Source organism: Hypomesus transpacificus, chromosome 5 (genome assembly GCF_021917145.1).
Source record: "Hypomesus transpacificus isolate Combined female chromosome 5, fHypTra1, whole genome shotgun sequence".
Classification (NCBI taxonomy): domain Eukaryota; kingdom Metazoa; phylum Chordata; class Actinopteri; order Osmeriformes; family Osmeridae; genus Hypomesus; species Hypomesus transpacificus.
The window spans coordinates 1,963,000-1,982,821 of record NC_061064.1 but is presented as its reverse complement, the minus strand read 5'-3'; the positions used below and the strand labels follow the sequence as shown (position 1 = coordinate 1,982,821).

At 46.6% G+C, this 19,822-nt stretch overlaps 1 protein-coding gene across 1 annotated transcript in view; it reads right to left on the bottom strand.

The window, feature by feature from the left end:
- Positions 1-19,822, bottom strand: part of tenm1 (teneurin transmembrane protein 1) — a 105,256-nt gene that overhangs the window by 8,231 nt on the left and 77,203 nt on the right. The window contains exons 19-27 of the mRNA XM_047020726.1: positions 18,775-18,918; positions 18,262-18,511; positions 17,997-18,017; positions 16,455-16,687; positions 8,535-8,689; positions 4,450-4,816; positions 3,643-4,153; positions 2,577-2,749; positions 408-643 (exon numbers count right to left, since the gene is read on the bottom strand). Of these exons, the coding sequence (XP_046876682.1) occupies positions 408-643; positions 2,577-2,749; positions 3,643-4,153; positions 4,450-4,816; positions 8,535-8,689; positions 16,455-16,687; positions 17,997-18,017; positions 18,262-18,511; positions 18,775-18,918 (2,090 nt within the window). The remainder of the gene's footprint in view (positions 1-407; positions 644-2,576; positions 2,750-3,642; positions 4,154-4,449; positions 4,817-8,534; positions 8,690-16,454; positions 16,688-17,996; positions 18,018-18,261; positions 18,512-18,774; positions 18,919-19,822) is intronic.

The following is a 19,822-nucleotide window of genomic DNA, read 5'->3' as shown; positions in this document are numbered from 1 at the left end:
GTACCCTCTCTGCTTTTAATTCATGTCGTTCAAACTGGGCGGGGAAGGTGTCGAACACTTAGCACCCTCACCTCATTTTTTTTTCTGTGACAGTTGTCACATTTAAATGTGCTTCCACAGGAAATGCGGTTTGGGTATGATAAAACTGAACTTGACCAAAATAAGTTCACAGTTAAAAAGGCTGCACTTACAGTGCAAGTGTGAAATCATATTTTAAGTGGAATGGACGTGTATTTTTTATTTATTTTTGCTGTAATTATTACTAATGCACACAGTGACTCACAGCAGACAGCGCTTTGTATTGACTCCCACTCAGACCAAAAGGTAGCGTTTTAGCATGCTAGCTTTTGCTAGCATCTGGTAACCTGTGCTAGCATGTGTTAGCACGCGTCCAGGCTTTGGCCTACCCTCAGCCGGCGCTCGTAGGCCGTGTAGTTGGCCCGAGCCGTGTCCCTCCTCTGTCTCCACTCGATGAGGCTGTGGCTGTGCTCGCCCGGCAGCGAGATGTTGCACTTCCCCACCGTGGGGCTGACCACGCCAGACGAGATGTGCGGCTCGGTGCTCAGCGTCACTTCCATGCCGCTGGCGAATGTCACCGACAGAGACCCGTCCGAGCTCACCCGGTAGGTGTTCTGGGCATGCTCTGAACGAGGGAGGAAGTACAAACGGGGGAACAAACGGGGGAACAAACATGGAAGCAGAACACGCTGCATCAGACAGAGGGCTTCTGAACAACTGTATCTGTAAACACTTTAATCACAGTCAATGACAAACATGGCCTTGACTGTATTGTAAATGCATTGTAGATGCATAGGAGTTATGAGGAAATATTCAGTGCTGTATATGTGAAAGGGGGATTTATATGTATGAATAGGATATATTGTATACAAGAACTGCTTAAACTAAAGTAATGCTAACTTCTAAATATGTTGAGGTTCAAAAGTAAATTTCTCTCAGCACTTTTATCACAAATTCAATCCCACATTGAGTCAATGTATGTCAAACTGAAATCTGTGGTCTGGACATCTTTAGGGGAAGTAATGTTAGCTCTCTGTGAATAAGATAGTAAATGTTAGCTCTCTGTGAATAAGATAGCAGACAACTTTATTAATCCCCAGGTGAAGAAAAATGGTTGTTACATCAGATAGACAGGCAAAACATTGTGGCAAAAAATATAAAATACATATACAATAAAAACTATATGATCATTAAAACAATATAAACATACAAAATCAACAATGTAAACAATAAAACTAATGAACAGGCAATGTACATGCAGTGACAGAGTACATTCTCAATGTAAAATAGATACAGAAAAACAAGCAACAGCAGCAATAAAAATGATAAATCAAACATTAAATAAAACAATAAAAGAAAAGAATACTGGCCTGAGGTGAAGGGGGGAAAAATACTCTCGGCGGTCTCATTTTGGTTGAAACTCAGGATGTGACATTGTGAATGAAGGGGAAACTCAGGATGTGACATCGTGAATGAAGGGGAAACTCAGGATGTGACATCGTGAATGAAGGGGAATGTGCAGCTGTGTCAGAACGATAGTTTCACTGTTGTCATCAGCTGTAGTGCTGACAACTACCATGCATGACTAAAACTCAACCTGATGACAACCTTCAGACTATTCAGAGGTTTATTCATGTTAAATCATTCTCAAACAGCGTTCCCTGAAACTAAAAATGTTCTGTCCTCAATGTGAGACCAGGGCTGTGATGTACCATAGCCTATTAAATAGTTTAAAAATCCCTGCTAATAACAGATTTCTTCCTGTTTACAGCTTGATGGTATTTCTTACTTACTGTTCACACTTCAGTCTACCTCATTATTATTCATATGTGCTCTAACTGTGGCTGAGGAACTGTCATTTTAAAAAAGCACACACAGTCAAGAACCGTAATTAACGCCTGGCTGCACCCCGACAACAGACTTTCTTTTAATGGAATAATCTGATGACATGATATGAAATATGGAAGGTCCCTGTAGAAAGCAGGCTATGACCTCATGTCATGTTTAGCAGCAGATGCTTTGCCTTGCGAGGTGAGCTTTCTCTAGTCAGAGGTGAGGGCAGGGGCACATCTAGACGTTTACACCTGGGGTGAGGGGGCGTGGGGGGCCAGTGTGACCTTATGCAATAAACCATCAATATTATAACATTGTAGTTTAAATCATTCCAATAAAATGTAATGAAATGCACTATAGTCTATGGCATATAATAGCTAGCGGATCATCTGAAATAACTTAGATTTTCTCCCTGGTAGTAGTAGACATGAGCTGACTAACCCGGTCGTAAACCAAATTTTAAGACTTGCAATGCTGCTACATTCTGTCTATTTCGTCTATGATTCATAGAAACCACATGGTTCATGCGTTGTTCTGTCACCACAAAGACGTTGGAGTACAGTTTACAGTCAGGAGATATAAAAGAACCCCTACAGACCAGGTACTAGAAACACTCATCTGACCCGTGATTGCAGAAACAGTTCCCTACTGGCACTGAGCAGCCCATTGCGGGACATGAAGCTGACTGATCCTGCTGTGGATTGAGGTGAACCACTTACTGCTACCTTGGCGTAGCGTGTAGATGGTGCTAGAGGCAGAGAAGTTGGTGGCGGTGATGAACCTCTCCTGATTGGATGAGTCTGCCTCCACCCTCACCGACCTCTCCATGCTCCCCTGAAAGCTGCTGACCTCACCCGTTGGCAAGGTGACATTGATGAGGTGACCGTCCAAGTTGTACCTAGGGAACAACACACACACACACACGGTCACACACACACACATGGTCACACACACACATGGTCACACACACACATGGTCACACACACACATGGTCACACACACACACATGGTCACACACACCGTCACACACCCAGCGTGATCCCACCCTTGGTCTACTTCAGAGACACCTGGTTAGATAAGGCTGCAGAGTGGTCGGAAAAAAGGATCAAACTGAGATCCGTTTGAAGGTCTTCCTGTGTTTCTACAGCCTGACCACTGGGGGGCACTGTGACAAAGGGGCTGAGGCAGACATGAGAGTGGTGACCTCCATCAGCAGTCCTGCAGCTGGACACTGAGGACAGCCTTGAAATGGGGTTGGAGTGGATGTGCGCTTTTTCCTGCGGTCGTACAATGAAAAAAAATCGGTTGTATTGCCGATCAAACTAAATTAAAGAGAAGGGAATGAAGAGGGAGTGAAAGGATTCTTGGCTCCTGACGTTTCAGTGGATTTTAAACCCACGGAGCTCCTGAAGAAATCCCTCAAAATGCCTACGCAAACATTTTATATAGTCACACCAGTCTCTCTACTCTCCCAGCCTTTGAATCACTAACAAAAGGAGACCTTTTGAATAAGCCCCGCATGTGGAACTGCCCCAATTAACAAAGACCATCATTCTGCACATAACAATGTAATCCAGCATGCAGACATTAATTGTTTATACCATTCAAATCCCTTTGAAATAGGAATATATGTGTAAAAAGAATCATGTTGGGACCGCTGCCCATAGAAGGGCTGTCGTCCGGGCGGCTTGACGACAGCATGTCCACAACAGAGCCCCTCCATGTGAAGGATGACTGGAGGGTTTACGAGGTTCAGGGTGAGATGACAATGACAGCGACAGCTCAACTCACTCATAGACCGTCGTCCACGCGTTCTCGTTGCTCACGGTTGCCAGGAGACCCGAGTTGCCATGGTAGCTGATCTGCGCCAGGTCGTGAGCGAGGGCAGAGACCTTCTTGAGGAGGCCGGCGTTGCTGACTGTGAGCCAGTACACCTGGCCGCCTGGCACCAGCAGCCAGAGGGGCACGCCGTGGGCGTCACGGCGCACATGCACTGTACTGCCGTCGCCGGCGACAACGGAGGTCAGCTGACCCTCCCCGGTGTAGGTGAAGTTGTAGAGGTAGTCGCTGGTGACCAGACTGAGCGTGTGCAGGTGCGTGCCGTTGGCGCTGAAAAGGTAGAGCTCCTGGTCGACCACGGACGTGACCTGGAACACGCCGGCAGGGTCGAGGCGCGGGCGGTTGGGGGAGAGGGCGCGGAGGCGGATGTTGCCCAGGTCAGAGATGTAGAGCGTCCCGTTGGGAGAGACGGCCAGCGAGGACGGAGCCTTCAGCTTGGCGTCGCGGGCGTAGCCTCCGTCTCCTGATGGGCAAACGGGGGAGGAGGTTCAACAGTCAACTGTACTATTAAAAACATCAAAGCAACTCTATCACACGCAGGTTTCATGTTCAGTGGTGATGTGATTTGAGAACATTTTTACATATCTCACTTCATTGACAAAAGACACACATGTACTTTGACAAGCCATTCACACAGGTCAACATGAGAGGGGGTTCCTAAACCGTCCCAGCTGAGAGCGTCTCTGCTTGTCTCTGGCCGATTCCAGGGTTGCCCTGGTGACCTAGCGGGGGGGGGGGGGCGGGCCCTTGGGGACCCACCAGAGAAGCAGTCACAGCTGGGGTCGATCTTGCAGTCGCAGTCGCTGGGTCCACCTGCCACCACCGAGATCTCCCCATTGGTGGTGACCTGCTGCACACGGTTGATCTTCCTCTCGTCCGTCTCGGCCACGTACAGCACGCCCTCGTGGGACACGGCGATAGCTTTGGCTGCTTCCAGGGTGGAGTGGATCGCTGCCCTGCTCACCAGGAAGTGGTCGATGCCCGGTACCTGACAGTGGATTGGCCGGCCAGCCACGATGCGAACCTGGGCGCTCTCCGACACCTGGATGACGATGTTGTTGTCCAGGATGTACAGGGAGTTGTCCATGGGGCTGACCGCCAGCGACGTCGGCCACTCCAGACGCACCTGGAGAGTTTAGGAGAAGAAACGAGATTTCGACGGGATTAACGAGATTGACCGTTACGGACGCGGGCTCCGGTGCGGCTGCTCTCGTTGTAGATGACGGCGTTGTTGTCTGACACGTGGCTGAAGTGGCCAGAGGGAGAACGGCATGGTGATAAATAATGAGGCAGCAGCATGGCAGGAGACAGGGTGGCTGTTGTGAAAGCCAGCTGTAAGTGGTGTTAGATCAGAAATGTCACTGTAAGGTCACTGTCTGACTTGTGCTCCCACCATGCAGCCAGGGGACAGAGTGGAGGACACAGATTTAGAATAAAGAGCTCCATAGTGCGCTTCACTAAGTGTGGCTGGAATACTTAAGGGTACTTTATGGGCTCCCATTGAACACATCCGCCCATTTAATCACCCCCTGTTTAATTGGATCATGAAAAACCATTCTTCCAACACAAATAATAGGTGGCAAGTGTTCCTGCACAATAGGGGTGAAGGATTCAGATTGGTGGAGGATAAAATTAGTTACCATCTCACCTTCAAGTACTCGGGAAAGGATCTGATGAAAGGGGATGTATAAATGCAAGTCAATTGTCCGTGAATGAAACAGTCCGTCTAGGAATAATTTGACACTTTTCCACACTGGAAACCAAACATACTGACAGCTTGGTGTCCAAGAATTCAAAGTATAGGTGAGTTCTCACTGCAGCGACGGTTTGAAAGCACATCTAAGAGTGTCTGTGTTGCGAGAGGGAGACCTGACAGTTTGTTGGTAAACACATTCCAGAAACAAACACTAATTGACGTGATACATTTTCCCGCCGCAAAATCGTCAGATGCTTCTTCACTTAAAATCCCAAACTGTTGCCATGCAGTGTTCCAGTGTTGCCAAGCAATGTTCCAGTGGGACTCACATCAGATTTAATCATATGCTATCATGGAACTATTACACTCAGTAATACAAATCTATTTTCAGATATTCAATAAGAATTCTCACCAACTCCCACACAGAACAATATTATTCACTTATCCAAAGGATTGTCGTTTGCGGTTGGCTTGAATTGAGTTCTGCATTTATTTCACGGTGAAGTCAAGAGTGTAGGATTGGCTGAAGCGTAATGCTTCCTTTGTTTCAAAGATCTATCAGCCCTCTCACAAGCAGGAAGAACCCCACTGCTCAGGAAAGAGAGAGAGGGGAGAGAGAGAGAGAGGGAGGTAGAGAGGGAGGGAGGACGAGAGAGAGAGAGAGAGAGAGAGAGAGGGAGGGAAAGAGACAGAGAGGGAGGTAGAGAGCTAGGGAGGACGAGAGAAAGAGAGAGAGAGAGAGAGAGAGAGAGAGAGGGAGGGAGAGACAGAGAGAGAGAGAGAGAGAGAGAGAGGGAGGGAGGAAGAGAGAGAGACAGAGAGAGGTAGAGAGGGAGGGGGGGAGGAAGAGAGAGAGAGAGAGAGAGAGAGGGAGGGAGAGAGAGAGGGAGGGAGAGAGGGAGAGAGGAAGAGAGAGAGGTAGAGAGGAAGAGAGAGAGAGAAAGAGAGGTGGTGTTTCGTCCAGGGTGAAGCAAAAACAAAACAAGCGTAATATGGTTCCTGCAGACTCCAGCCTCAGTCCTGACCGGGGACACCGCTGAAATGGATTGTCAGATGCAGTACGGGTCTGTGTGTGTGTGTGTGTGTGAGTGTGTGTGAGTGAGTGTGCTTCACTACTAAAGCCACACTTTGCCTGACCCTGATAGAAACATACTTGTACTAGTGACTGCCATTCCCAAGGTCTCTCTAAACAACAATCGAAATATCCGGCATGCTAAAATTTGTTTTTTCATGATGAAGGGGCCTGAGGTAGAGGGAACATAGTGTGTCACAGCACCCTGTCACACAGCCTGTGTGGGAGCCACCCTGCAGGTGAACATCTCCAACATGACTCTGTTACAGATCACTCCACTGCATAATGCACCACATTAAAAAGCATCATTCACAAAGACCAAGCGGACAACACTGAAATACAAAAATCTTCGATTGTGCTCGCGAGGACATTTATTCACTTGACTGAATGCTTCCATTTGCTTTTTTCTTTCTCGAGTTAAAATACAATACGGAGGTTACAAAAAGTCAAGGGAACTGTGCCAAACACAAACCAGCGCCGAAAGGGATTTCTTTCTTTCTCAAGAGTAAACATGAGGTAAAGTTTACAAGCCAGCAGGTTTGACATGGAAACTCGATATTTCTCTAACGCATCATAATCCCAGCCCCCAGAACGGTCTCATACTGCAGAGGAGACACATCCCATAATTATCTCCAGTGCTACGTTTCTGTCTCTTCATGAGAGCTTTGAAGGGGTTCATCACCATGTGATCCGACCCAGTGATGCGCATGGATAATCTTTATACAGGAGTAAAGCTGGCCGTAAGACGAGCAATGCGCCGCTTTGCTGTGATAAGCCTTTATGGGGGCAAAGCAGTTAATTTCTCTGTCCTTTATTCAGGGCTATGGAACCCTCTAAGATGTGGGTCAATGTGCTGCCTTATCCAGAGAGTGAAAGAGAGAGAGGAAGAGGGGTGGAGAGAGAGAAAGAGAGGAGGGGAGAGAGAGAGAAAGAGAGGAGGGGAGAGAGAAAGAGAGATGCTGTAGGGCATATCTCAGCAGCTCTTCTGAAGGTTAGCCAGCCTCAGCATTTTTACAACTTTTGGTGAGAACTTAATAAAGGTGGTTTCCTGTGGCAAGGTCCTGGGGCTCAGAGTAATTGCTCTTGGAGTCGGGATGAGGGTACATTTGGAGCAAGGGTGCAGGAACTCAGCCTGCCACCAGAACACAGACACTGTCTGCCACCAGAACACAGACATCGTCTGCCACCAGAACACAGACACTGTCTACCACCAGAACACAGACACTGTCTGCCACCAGAACACAGACACTGTCTACCACCAGAACACAGACACCGTCTGCCACCAGAACACAGACACTGTCTACCACCAGAACACAGACACTGTCTACCACCAGAACACAGACACTGTCTACCACCAGAACACAGACATCGTCTGCCACCAGAACACAGACACCGTCTACCACCAGAACACAGACACTGTCTGCCACCAGAACACAGACACTGTCTGCCACCAGAACACAGACATTGTCTTCTAACAGAACACAGACATTGTCTTCTACCAGAACACAGACTGGAACAGGAACACAGCTACCAGAGCAGAGAGACAGGATGGAACAGGAGCCCCAAGCTCTATTGAGTGAGATCATTCAACCGCTGAGGCCAGTTAATCATGGACTGAACGTCTCAAAGGAAATCTTCCCTCCATATCAGTCTGCTCCACTTTTATAGGTCACACATTATATATATATTTATATATTTTTCATACTGATGGGCAAATTATTAATCAGATACTTGTTACGATGTTAGGGTAGGATTATGCAATCACTTCATCAGGTTCAGCTCTTTCATAATTTTTTCCACATTATGTATTGAGTGTTTAAGTCAGACCACATGTCTATGAACATGTGCATCCATGCATCAGACATCATTTGCATTGAGAGAAGACAGTCTTTAAACTAGTAAATTTCCCAGAAATGGATTAACCCTAGTCCTAAACTAAGAGAAAAATTCAATCAGGATCTCCACAGGGGAAAAGTTTTGTCTAAGGCTTGGCATAACTGATGTTTGGGAAACAGAGCCAACGTATGATGAATCTCTTGTGGTAAGCAGGGGGTTTGTGACGGTGTTTCAGCTCACCTGGGAGATATCCATGCGGGAATCGCAGCTGAGAGGCTGCGTGGATGTCAGACCATTCGAACCAATCACGGTTGAGATGATTCCTTCCCCGTTTATCTTGCGAATCATGGTTCCATCCACGAAGTACACAAGTCCTTCTTTGTCCACCGCAATTCCTGGTGACACAAACAGGGGGCATTGAAGTTCATCACAAAACCAATCATTACATCAGGAGAGATCTTCTGAAACAGCACTGTGCAGTGGCAGACCTGGAGAGTGAGCGAGACTGAGTCTCAGTCTCACACATCTTCCAAGAATAACATCCTGCTTATTGACAGCACCCTGACAGCACTGCAGTTATCACATTCCTTCATTTAAATAGTAACAGTAGTAGCAGTAGTAGTATTAGTAGCAGTATTAGTAGTATTAGTAGACGTAATAGTAGTAGTAGCAGCAGTATTAATAGTAGTAGTATTAATAGTATTATTATTATTATTGTAATTAGCAGGTACTTTAATTGATCCCAAAGGAGAAATCGCAGAACAATGGAGATAATTTGATGTATTTGTTGTTGGCAGTCCTGATAGCCCTGGACTGGAAAAGTGTTTGCAAACAGGGTGAATTATTCGTATCAGAAGCTTTCGAAAAGGCTCCAAAACACAAAGGCTGCTCAGAACCTGAGCCCCATTAGCGAGTAACAGATCGACGCCGACACTGAGGTATTGTTTAGATATCTGGCTGCGTGGAGGAGCTAGACGCAGGCGTCTCCACTTCCTCCCCCGTCATCACAGTCTTCTACTCAGAGAGACGCGTGGCGCATGATAACATACCCAATTAATTTAATCAAGTGTCAAGGTATTATCTGATGAGATTTGCACCACAACTCGCAGCCTCGGAGCTCACAGGGTCGCACAGACTCCAGAACGCAAGCTGCCGGCTGGCTTCGTTCACAGCTCTCCCAGGCCCATGAATGAACCAGCTTTAATCGTCTTAGAGCAGCTTACATCCCTAAAACCAATTCTGACATTTCAGTTTTGAAAAAGGTTCAAGGGAGAGACTTGGCTAGTTGCGGAACACATCACGCTTCATCCTCCGTAATTGTGTTCAATTGAGAGAGAAAGATAACAACAGACTGTGGTAAACAGAACAGTAAAACATGGCTCTGTCTCACAACTGAAAAGCAGCTAAGTGGCCACAGTGTCAATCGTGATACGATTTGACGGGAAACAGACCAGCGCAGGTGAAATAACGGTAAAAAGCCGAGTTGTTTCCGTGTTCTGACCAGAACCATCACAGTTGGACGGTTCATGACAAGTCTTGATCTATGACATCAATCGCAGAACACAGGCCAGTCATCCATCCCTCCGTTAGCAAGGTCACAGCCGACCTCCTGTCGGTCCGCGGCGCTGGGTAATCCTGCTGGGGCTACGGGAAGCACGCGACCCCTCTGAGACCGGCCTTGGACCTGCAGGCTTTACGCCCATGACCACATCCTGTTTATACCAAGCCCTCTAGGCCAGCAGAGACTCCTGTCCCACCAGTTACTTTACCTCACACTCACTCACTCACTCACTGACTGACTCACTCACCAGAGAAACCAATTTAGGGGACAACTCGCATCAATGAATGATCCATTCTGATCGATGTTGTGTTGCTGGACAGCATGGAGTCAGCAGGAAGGTAAGGGTCTGTTGATGTGGTCATGCAAGAAGGCTCTGCTACCAACACTGGCAATGCTACATCATAACTGGACATTTCTAACATAGAAATGGTTGGCAATTCTCAATACACTAGCAATTCAATACTAATGTATTCAATTTTTTTCCTCTCAGAGTTTTTCCTTGTCTTCCTTGAGGGTGTAGGTACGTTTAGGTGCGGTTCTATGGGCGTATATGAAGCCCTCTATGACATTCCTTGTAAAAATAGATATACAAATATGATTTAATGTGATAGGGTGGGTGTTATTGCAATTGATTTGTCAGACATCTTAATAGTACGACTTTAGATAAATCGTTCAACATCGCGATATTAACCAGATCAGAAGCTCAAACAGCCTCAGAGTCAGTCGTGGTTGTTTACTGACATACCTCGTCATTCGGTTTAATTGCATGACATATTACCCTCATCATCTGGTTAATTATGCATGTTGTGGGATGATAAGTGTTCCCCCTCCTACCCTTCAGAGTGTCCCAAACAAGGCCAGAGCAGAAATAGAGTGTGCCGCAGAAACCCCACGCTACACCAAACCATCAATTAATGAGATGAAAAACATGTTTGGACTAATCCTAGTCGGTCTAATTAGAATCCTCGAAAAACAAAACACCTCAGAGTGGCGCAGGGCGTGAGCGAGTCGCAGAGACGAGCCGTCGATACACGTGTTTACGTTCTGGCTCGTGCGGGTTTCGATGTTCCAGGCAGATGCCCTGGTCTGGGGGAGTAAAATCACCTCTACATCTGACTGAAGCTGCTGATGGGTGTATTGAGCGGTGCCGTTCCACAGACAAAGGTCTTCTCCAGTTTCCACATATTGAGAGAAACCGCCAAACGAAAGCAGAGGGGAGATGCTCCCCCTAGGGCTGTCTGAGGTTTCACATTCTCTCAGGGGCAAGGCAGGAATGGCTGGGAAACGCGAGGTCTGAAAGGGCTGTTTACGTAAACACACAAATGGTAAACCTAGGAATGTTTACAAAGCAGTGACTTAGGAAAATAATCGCTGGTTAAGAAAATACTGATTGCCTACTGTAAATACAGGAGTTACCTCAAGGTAACCAAGGACTCACTAATCTGACATGCTTACCCAACAGGCCAACAGTACTGTGGAGTCAATACAAATAATAATTGTTTCCATTTCCATTAGGGCGAGGGATGGGGCAGGATTCTAGGTTTGACTAAAAACACAGATGATGAAACGCTCTATGTTGACTGATTAGATCTGCTGTTGATTACTACCATAATGATGTTACTCAACCCTCCAAACATGGGTGAGGTGGGTTACCGTTGCTGCTGAAGGAGAAAATCCAGGTTATTGATGACCCAGACACAAAGAACGCTACATCAGATGCCAGGAGTCAAAAGCTATTACCCAGGGGACCATGTAACATTTCACAGGACAAGCTTAGGTGGATGCCCTGGGGAGAGAGTGGAATTCAGATGATGAATTGACCGGCCACAATGTCTGACCCAGCGATAATACCTCATCCAATGTATTTAATAAAATAAAGCTGGAAAAACATTAATTTTCAGGAGAAGCTTTTGACCCCAATCCATCTCTGGATGATCACCGCTGCTGGGATGAGACGTCCTGTAGTTCTGCCCAACAAGGGACAGACTGAGATAGGCTAGGCTAAGCTAACCTGGGCTGAGCTAGGCTGTGCTAGACTGGGGCTGAGCTATGCTGGGCTGGGGCTAAGATAGCCTGGGGCTGGGCTGACTAGACTAGGCAAGGGCTCAGCTAGGCTAGGCTAAAATTGGAGCTGAGCTAGGCTATGCTACAATTGGAGCTGAGCTGAGCTAGGCTAACCCTGAACTAGGCTATGCTAGAATTGGAGCTGAGCTAGGCTAGGCTAACCCTGAGCTAGGCTATGCTAGAATTGGAGCTAAGCTAGGCCGGACTAACCCTGAGATATGCTATGCTAGAATTGGAGCTGAGTTGGCTAGGCTAACCCTGAGCTAGGCTATGCTAGAATTGGAGCTGAGCTAGGCCGGACTAACCCTGAGCTATGCTATGCTAGAATTGGAGCTGAGCTAGGCCGGACTAACCCTGAGCTAGGCTATGCTAGAATTGGAGCTGAGCTAGGCTAACCCTGAGCTAGGCTAGGACAGTCTAGGGCTGTGTGGGCGGTGGCTGCTTCCCTCCACAGCCAGTTGCTCCACATTAGAGAGCCTGATCTGTGGGTTCTGCCTGAGTGTGCGTGCGTTCACGGACGACTGCTCCTGCCACTTTCACGCACGCCTCCTCATTAAAGGAGCCCAGGCAGCCTGCATGCTGCCTCGCACAGATAAAACACAGCGAAGGCAACCTATGAAATGATTGCATGGACAGCTCTTGTTCTCTCTTGAGAGGCCGTTCGTGTGGCAGCTTGAATCAAGTTCCTCGCGGGAGGTCGATAATTGGCCATACATGTTGGAGCTGATACCTGTCACAGACGCAGCTGAAAGGGATTCTGATTTTGAAACACTGTCAAAATAAAATGTTATCATCACAAGATACTCGTGCGTACCTGGTTTATCAAATTTTGTTTCTTAAAGTCCCTGGTGGTTACAAAGGGATTTATTATACTGAAGATTTATTGTACTGAAGAACACCCCCTAAGGTAACAGGTCAGGAAATTACACAAGTGCAACCTGTCCTGTGTGAATCCTGGTACAAACACTATTGTGAAGAGCATCCTTAACTATTGATACGCTGTTTGCAGAACATCGTGGCCCACTTCAGGAGAACACAGGTTGACCTACATCTGCTGAATGAAACTTGTTTAACTGCTAGTCAAGAGACAAATGCTGATTTGTGTGTTTTATAGTCGAGCAGTCTCTCCTGCAAAGTCATGAAAATACTTAATCAATGCCTTGTGTGTTGCTGTGGTTTTTTTTCGGTGGTAATTGATCCATCTGCATATATTCAATCAATATGAATCCACTGCTGACATTTAAGTAAACAGGGAGCTCTGTTACTGAACAGGCTCCATACAGTACAGCACTTCACAAACTGGGTCATTCCTTGATTACAGTATCAAGCTAACAACAACATAAAATGACCGATGCAGTTAATGTTTTAAACTCACCCTTTTATAAGACTTTTTGTAACCTCTCAGGTTTCACCCGATGGTAATTTATAAGCAACATATATTTTATAAATAAGATGTTGTTAGGTTTTTTTCTTTTTGTTTTAATGTAAAATGACCTTCTGATGGTTTGTGACAGATAGCGGTGGTACGATGTAACTACTGTTGAGTCCTAAAGCACCACAACACAGTAGAACAGGTAAGGAAGGCATATTACTGTTTCAGGGACAGTTTTTGGTACCAATTTCTTTCATAATATATTCACAGATAATCACAATTTTATTATATGTTTTGATGTTTTCTATTAAAGTTCAACACGAATGGAGCAAGACACAAATTCTCCAAAGCCTTGAGTGGGTCTAAAGGTCCTCCTGAACCCAGATCATTACATATTCACAAGATGTTGTTTATTACTATCAGTACGCCACTTTCCTCTTTTGAGGCAAGATGTTCTTAAAAGCACATTATTTTGAGTACACCTGAGTAGATTTCTGAAGCTTGTGAACCGAGTGTCAGGTTCATACGAGTCATGAAATACGGCTTTTATCTTTCGTTTAAAAGCATCCTTTCACCCTTAAAAGCCTTAGTCACTTCCACGTGCCCTATGTGTAAAAGCCTCTTGGTAATCAACTTATTTTCTGCTTAGATGCACCCCTCTGATGGTATCATTGGGTTTGCAGTAATCTTCTAATGGACTGACTTCTCTTTCCAGTGACGTCCTGTTGTCATGAACGACTCCAGAACTCTGCTCTCCTCCGACGGCATAGTAACACTCGATGTGAGAGATGTGGGTAAGGTTGCGATGACCTCACTAAGGCACAGTATATGACACAGTATGTGGCACTAATCAACACCTCTCTACAGCGCTCAGGTTCAGCCAGTTTGAGTAATCAGCAGTTTCTTGTTTGGCGTGATACTCAGTTGCAGACCACACGGTCTTAAGAAAATGCTTATTCTTTTTTTATTTTACTTTCTCCGAATACATGTCTACAATCTACCTGGAGAGTATGTTGGTGTGTTTTTAAACCATCTTTGCCATTTCCTTAACCCAGACAACTTAGGGAGAAAGTGTCAAAAGGCATCTGTTGGTTCTGTTCACGCCTTCCCCTGTCAATCACGAAGCCTGACAGGCTGAAGAAGGAACAGTCCCGATCTCTATGACATTGACAGATCATCAGATAAAGACCCGCCAACACACCTAATTGATTCACTGCTTGATTTAGCAAAAAGTACGGCAAAGCCATCTTTCATAATCTAGCTTCTTCCTCCGGCTGTCTTGAGCAAAAAAATAATGAATAAAGCACCTTAGCCAGCCGCTCTCAGGCTAATAACCTGGGTTACGATAGGCGCCGCTGCGAGGTGAGATGTCACTGTGTACCGCGAGAACTGCTAAATAGGGTTAACAGCGTGGAAAGTAAACGGACGCTTCGGTTCCCTTCTGGATGTTGGCACATCGACTGTACGGCAGTTTGAAGGGCATAAAGATGTAAAGACAGGGCGATGACATTTTACAAGCAGTCGAAGGGCCGCAGTGACTAGATCGTTTCACAGATGTGATCCCACCGTGGACACTTCCTTTGTGTTCAACCTGTTCTTGCACCTTACCACGCTGGATAAACAAAAACAAACAGAAATAATAACGTTCACGGTGGAAATGGGATGTGGTTTACTTCTTCCAAAAATAACACCTTTTCAGAATAAAAGCATGATCTTGGCCACCGATAGCCAGTTACAGTCAAGACGCTGGCGACAGGATAAACATAATCCTAATCTTTGTTTCTAAGTGCTCAATTTATGCATTCCAAAACAGAGCAGCATAAACAGCGGGGTGACAGTGATGAACTGTTTCTGTAGTTTCATGGTTCAGGGAGCGATTATAATTAATAGTTCTAATGTTTTATGTGCTGCTGGGAGACTGTGAAAACCGTAGGACTGAGGAGGCTGTCGATACAACATCAATATCAATGAACAGCTGGCAGGACTGTACCAACCAACTGCAGCTGCAGCACAAGGACTGCATCTGTATCTGCAGTAACACTCATTACTCCTGAAGGTTAATGCTACGCAGCTGCGCGGCTCCGTGCAGGATGATGCACAGCAAGCTACGCCGCACCACTCCCCCGACCAGCTTCCTGATTTAGGAACAGTTCCCTCCCACGGCCATCGCTTGTACAGTAACAGCTCTGTTTTGATTTGGCTGCTGCCGTAGCAGTTTTGTTTATCCCCGGGCCCCGGTAGTGGATCAACTAGCGGGGGAATGTGTTACGTGCTGCGGCAGAGCTGCGCTGGCGAGCGAGAGGAAGGCGTGAGTCACTTCCTGGATGTGTGAAGGACTGTGATCCAGCCACTGTGTGTTATCACCTGATAAAGGCATTACTCGGGCGCCTGCGGGGCCGTGCAATCCTGCTATTGTGCCGTGGAGAAGCAGCAGAATTCATTTCCATTGCTGCCATACTGGGCTGTGTGGTCCTAGCTAAGCTGGACCTGCCCAGAAGATAAGAGGAGGGGGGGAGGAGGGAATGAAATGGGAATTAATAGTGTCTCAGTGCCTGATCCAGAACATCATGGCCTGGCTGAAGCCAGTTGAAATGATGTGCCCACATTGCTATGAGCCTAATTTGGCTCTGACACATATTAGCTGAGGAGAGGAAGAATTTGAAGCCCGGCAAAATGGAGAGACACTCTGTTTGAACTTCCAAGCTGGCTGTGTTTGAGAACAGACAACGAACGCATCGTCACTGGTGGACAAATCCTCACCTTCTAAACCTTTTTTCAAGGACATTATATTGACAAGGCAAAGGTATGTTTAACCTTGGGTAATAATATATGTCAATATTCCCAATCTTCTGAGGTTCAGGATGAAGGCTCCATATGAAAGATAAATCTCTCTCTCAATGAATGATCCTCTGATCCTCTTCCTCTAATTTTTTTCCTCTTTTATTTTTTAAAGTTTTCCTCTTCAACAAGACCTAAACTACACACAAAAACCCCTGTTTGTATTTGTAGTTCTGTGGTTGTCGTTTGTCTTGATCTGTCCACTTAGGGACACCGTACACATCAGCTGCTAGCTAACTCCAGTACAGCTGCATTTAACTGTGCGCGATCACTGCAAAAACAAAAAACAACAAGAAAATAAAACCAGCGAAGAGGACAGGAGTACCTCTGGGGCTGTTGAGGGAGGCGTCGGTAGCCTTGCCCCAGTCCCCGCAGTGGCCCTGGTCGAAGGGGGTGCACTGGTCCCCTGTCCCCGCCACCACCTCCACGTTCCTGGACAGGTCCTTGGGCTCAGTCAGAGAGCGGAGACGGTACACCCTCCTGCTGCTGGTGTCCGACAGGTACAGGGCTTCCTTCACTGGGTCCATGGCTAGGTAGTATTTATGTGCTGGGCTGGTACTGAGGGGGGGGGGGGAGAGGGGGGGTAACAACATCAAAATATAGAAATAATATATACAGTACAACTGTGCTCAAGTCTTCAGCACAATTAAACACATTTAAATAATAATGCAAAAATGCTTTAAGAAATAACAATGATTTTTTTTTCCAACCATGCGTTTTTAATAACAAATGCATTTGTGAAATGTAAAACTTCTTGGTTGCCTAACCCTTTTGCACAGTACGGTAGATATATATTTTTCAAAGCAAACCGTAATCACTGCTTGCCTGTCACAAGAAAAGGACCATGCTGTAGTCAGTGAAGTATGGCTGGATTATCATCATGATGTGCTGAACTTGGATAGCGTTCAACCTCAGAAGAGACAGTTAGCGTGTATCTCAACACTGGCTAAATGAGCACCGACTGCCTTCATGTGTTAAACGACTTCTCAAGAGGAACCAAGGCATCACTCCATAAATTATCCTGACTTACAGGAAGCCAGCATCTGCCAACCACACTCACTTCCTTTAGGAGTGTCTTGATTAAAACATATGATTAAATCTGAGCAGCGTGCGTTCTGACAGATCGCAGTTGAAGTTGCACAGCGACTGGAGTGGTTGGAAAACCATGACAGGATGATGGAGATGATTTAAGTACCTGTGCAACACGAGCCGTGGCAGCATACAGGATTAGACTGTGAGGCTAGGATGCCCACTGGCAGTTCCTTTCTATGGAACCAGGAACGCTCTCCCTAAACACCACGCTAAGATTATGGAGGGTGATTCGTAGAGGGGAATCCTTTTTCGAATAACTACGCTTAAGTAGTGATTTGTATCGGTCCTCCCTTTCACATCATGGAGAAGGGCCAGCAAGTTCACTGCTTTTCAGTTTGATTGAGAAGGAATCAATTGCAGACATGACAGCTACATGAAGGAGAAAAAAAAAAGAGAATTGTATCTCTGGATTGACATAAAAGCTGTTCGGGGGAGTTTGTGAAGCTTACACAAGCACAACAGAGCGTCCTCAGCAGGGGATTCCTCCATCTGAACACACATGAAAGGAGAGCTCGTCTCTGATAAGAGGAACCCTTTAAAGACCTCCACCCTCTCTTCTGCTCCCAGTCCAAAAATAGCCCCCGCTCTAATCCCGCTACCTTTAAATCCAGGTCAATACACTTCCATATTGACTCCTTCCTCAAACCCTTTAGCCTGTGACCAAATGAGAACATCTCTCTTTCAGCGGTAGACGCAGCTTGGGGTTTAGAGCTGAAACACAGTGTCCATCAGTCTCGTATGAGAGAAATGTGTCATGATTTGTACCATCACCCACCTGTGTCTGACATCTCGATTCCTTGCAGAAAGGAGAAAATAAACATGACGAGTGTTATTTTTGCTTGAAAATGTATGTTCATATTTGCTCCACATAGCATTCAGCATATTTTACCATCCTAACCTTGAAAATAAAAACCCCTGAGGTCTCACCACCCCCCCCCCCCCACCCCCACCCCCACAAACAAATCTTCAACTTTCTCTACAATTCCCTTAAATAATTCTTACAGCTAAGGATCATTGGAGAACATGTCTTGCCACCTCACCTCAGTTCCAGGATGCTGATGGCGAAGCCGTTGGGGAGAATCCTCCGGATGAAGTTGAAGTCTCCCACGTAGACGCTGCCGTCGGAGCCGCATGCGAGGGCGATGGGGGCGTAGAGCTTGCTGCCCTGGGCGGGGCCGTTGCAGCTGGGGCAGGGGATGGCCCTCGCTGTCCCCGAACCCATCACCGTGTGGATGACTGGAGGCTGCTCAGAGATGAACACGTTCTCCCCGGTTCCTTTGTGTAAGATTCCTGGAACAGTCAGAGCAGCGGGACTTAGAATCTCCAGAAACACACGGCCAGAGAGTCAGTTGTGTCATGGCGAGGGAGAATGTGGATTTCTGTTGACACAGCTGTATCTGAATAAACACACTGCCTCTCTGGCCTGGCGTGTGGAAACGGTGATCGTTTCACAGTAACTTCTTAGCGGTATTCCTACTGGACGGCGGGGTGTGAAAGGATGTGGTGTGTTGGTGGCGGCCTAGTGTCCCAATGGGACAGGGGGGAGATCTCACCGCTGTGGATGTTCAGGATGTGATGCTTGTCCAGAGACCAGCCTCCCAGACTGGAGGCGATCATCTCAAAGCCCTGCAGCTGAGCCACCCTCCGTTCCCACACTACCATGTCCGGACACGACTCGTACTCGTAGCCAACAGACACTGCAGGGAAAGGCAGCCTTTACTGGGACGAACAAACATCTCCATACTTTTATCACTCCGGACGCGTACGCGTTTACGATGCAATACATTCGAAATGAGCCTAATGTTTTTTGCCACGGTGCATCCGCTTCCTGTCACGGTGTAAAATGACAGTAAATCTGCGGTTGATGCGTTGGGCACGCAGGTTAGAATGTGGGCTCTGGGAGGCTGTGGAGGAGGCAGTGCTGAAGCTACCAGACGGTACCTCTGGTCCTGCATCACTGACACCATCATGCTCCGCTGGATACACAGTTTAGGTGCCCTGCCCCGTGTCTCTCTCTCTGTCTCTCTCAGAATCACATCTTACCGTGCACACACACGCGTGAAGTCAATATGCAAGCTGCACACAACAAGCAGAGCACAGTCAGTTACGCAGTTGTTACATGTTGCAACTTGTGTCACTAGGATAGATCAGCCTGTTTCAGACAGAAACAGAGAGAGGGAGAGAGAGATGGAGAGAAAGAGAGGGAGAGAGAGATGGAGAGAAAGAGAGGGAGAGAGAGATGGAGAGAGAGAGAGGGAGAGAGAGAGAGAGAGAGAGAGAGAGAGAGGGAGAGAGAAACAGAAGAGTCGATGGGATTTATAGTTGAGCTCCAATCTCACGGGTGCATACAGATAAATGAATTAGATATTTTCGTCATATCCTTATCTCTGGCACTCTTGCTGTGAGGGTAATGTTTGCGAACAACAACAAATAATGTGTTTCGAATTCCAATTTAGACGTGATGTCGTTTTAAAATGTGCCATGTGTTCAACGTTATTTACAGAGAAATGGACCAAAGCAGACATCATTACCCCACTGAGTATCAAAACCATCAAGGATTAGAAAGTGCAGATTAGACAGGGTTCTCACTGAGACAGGATT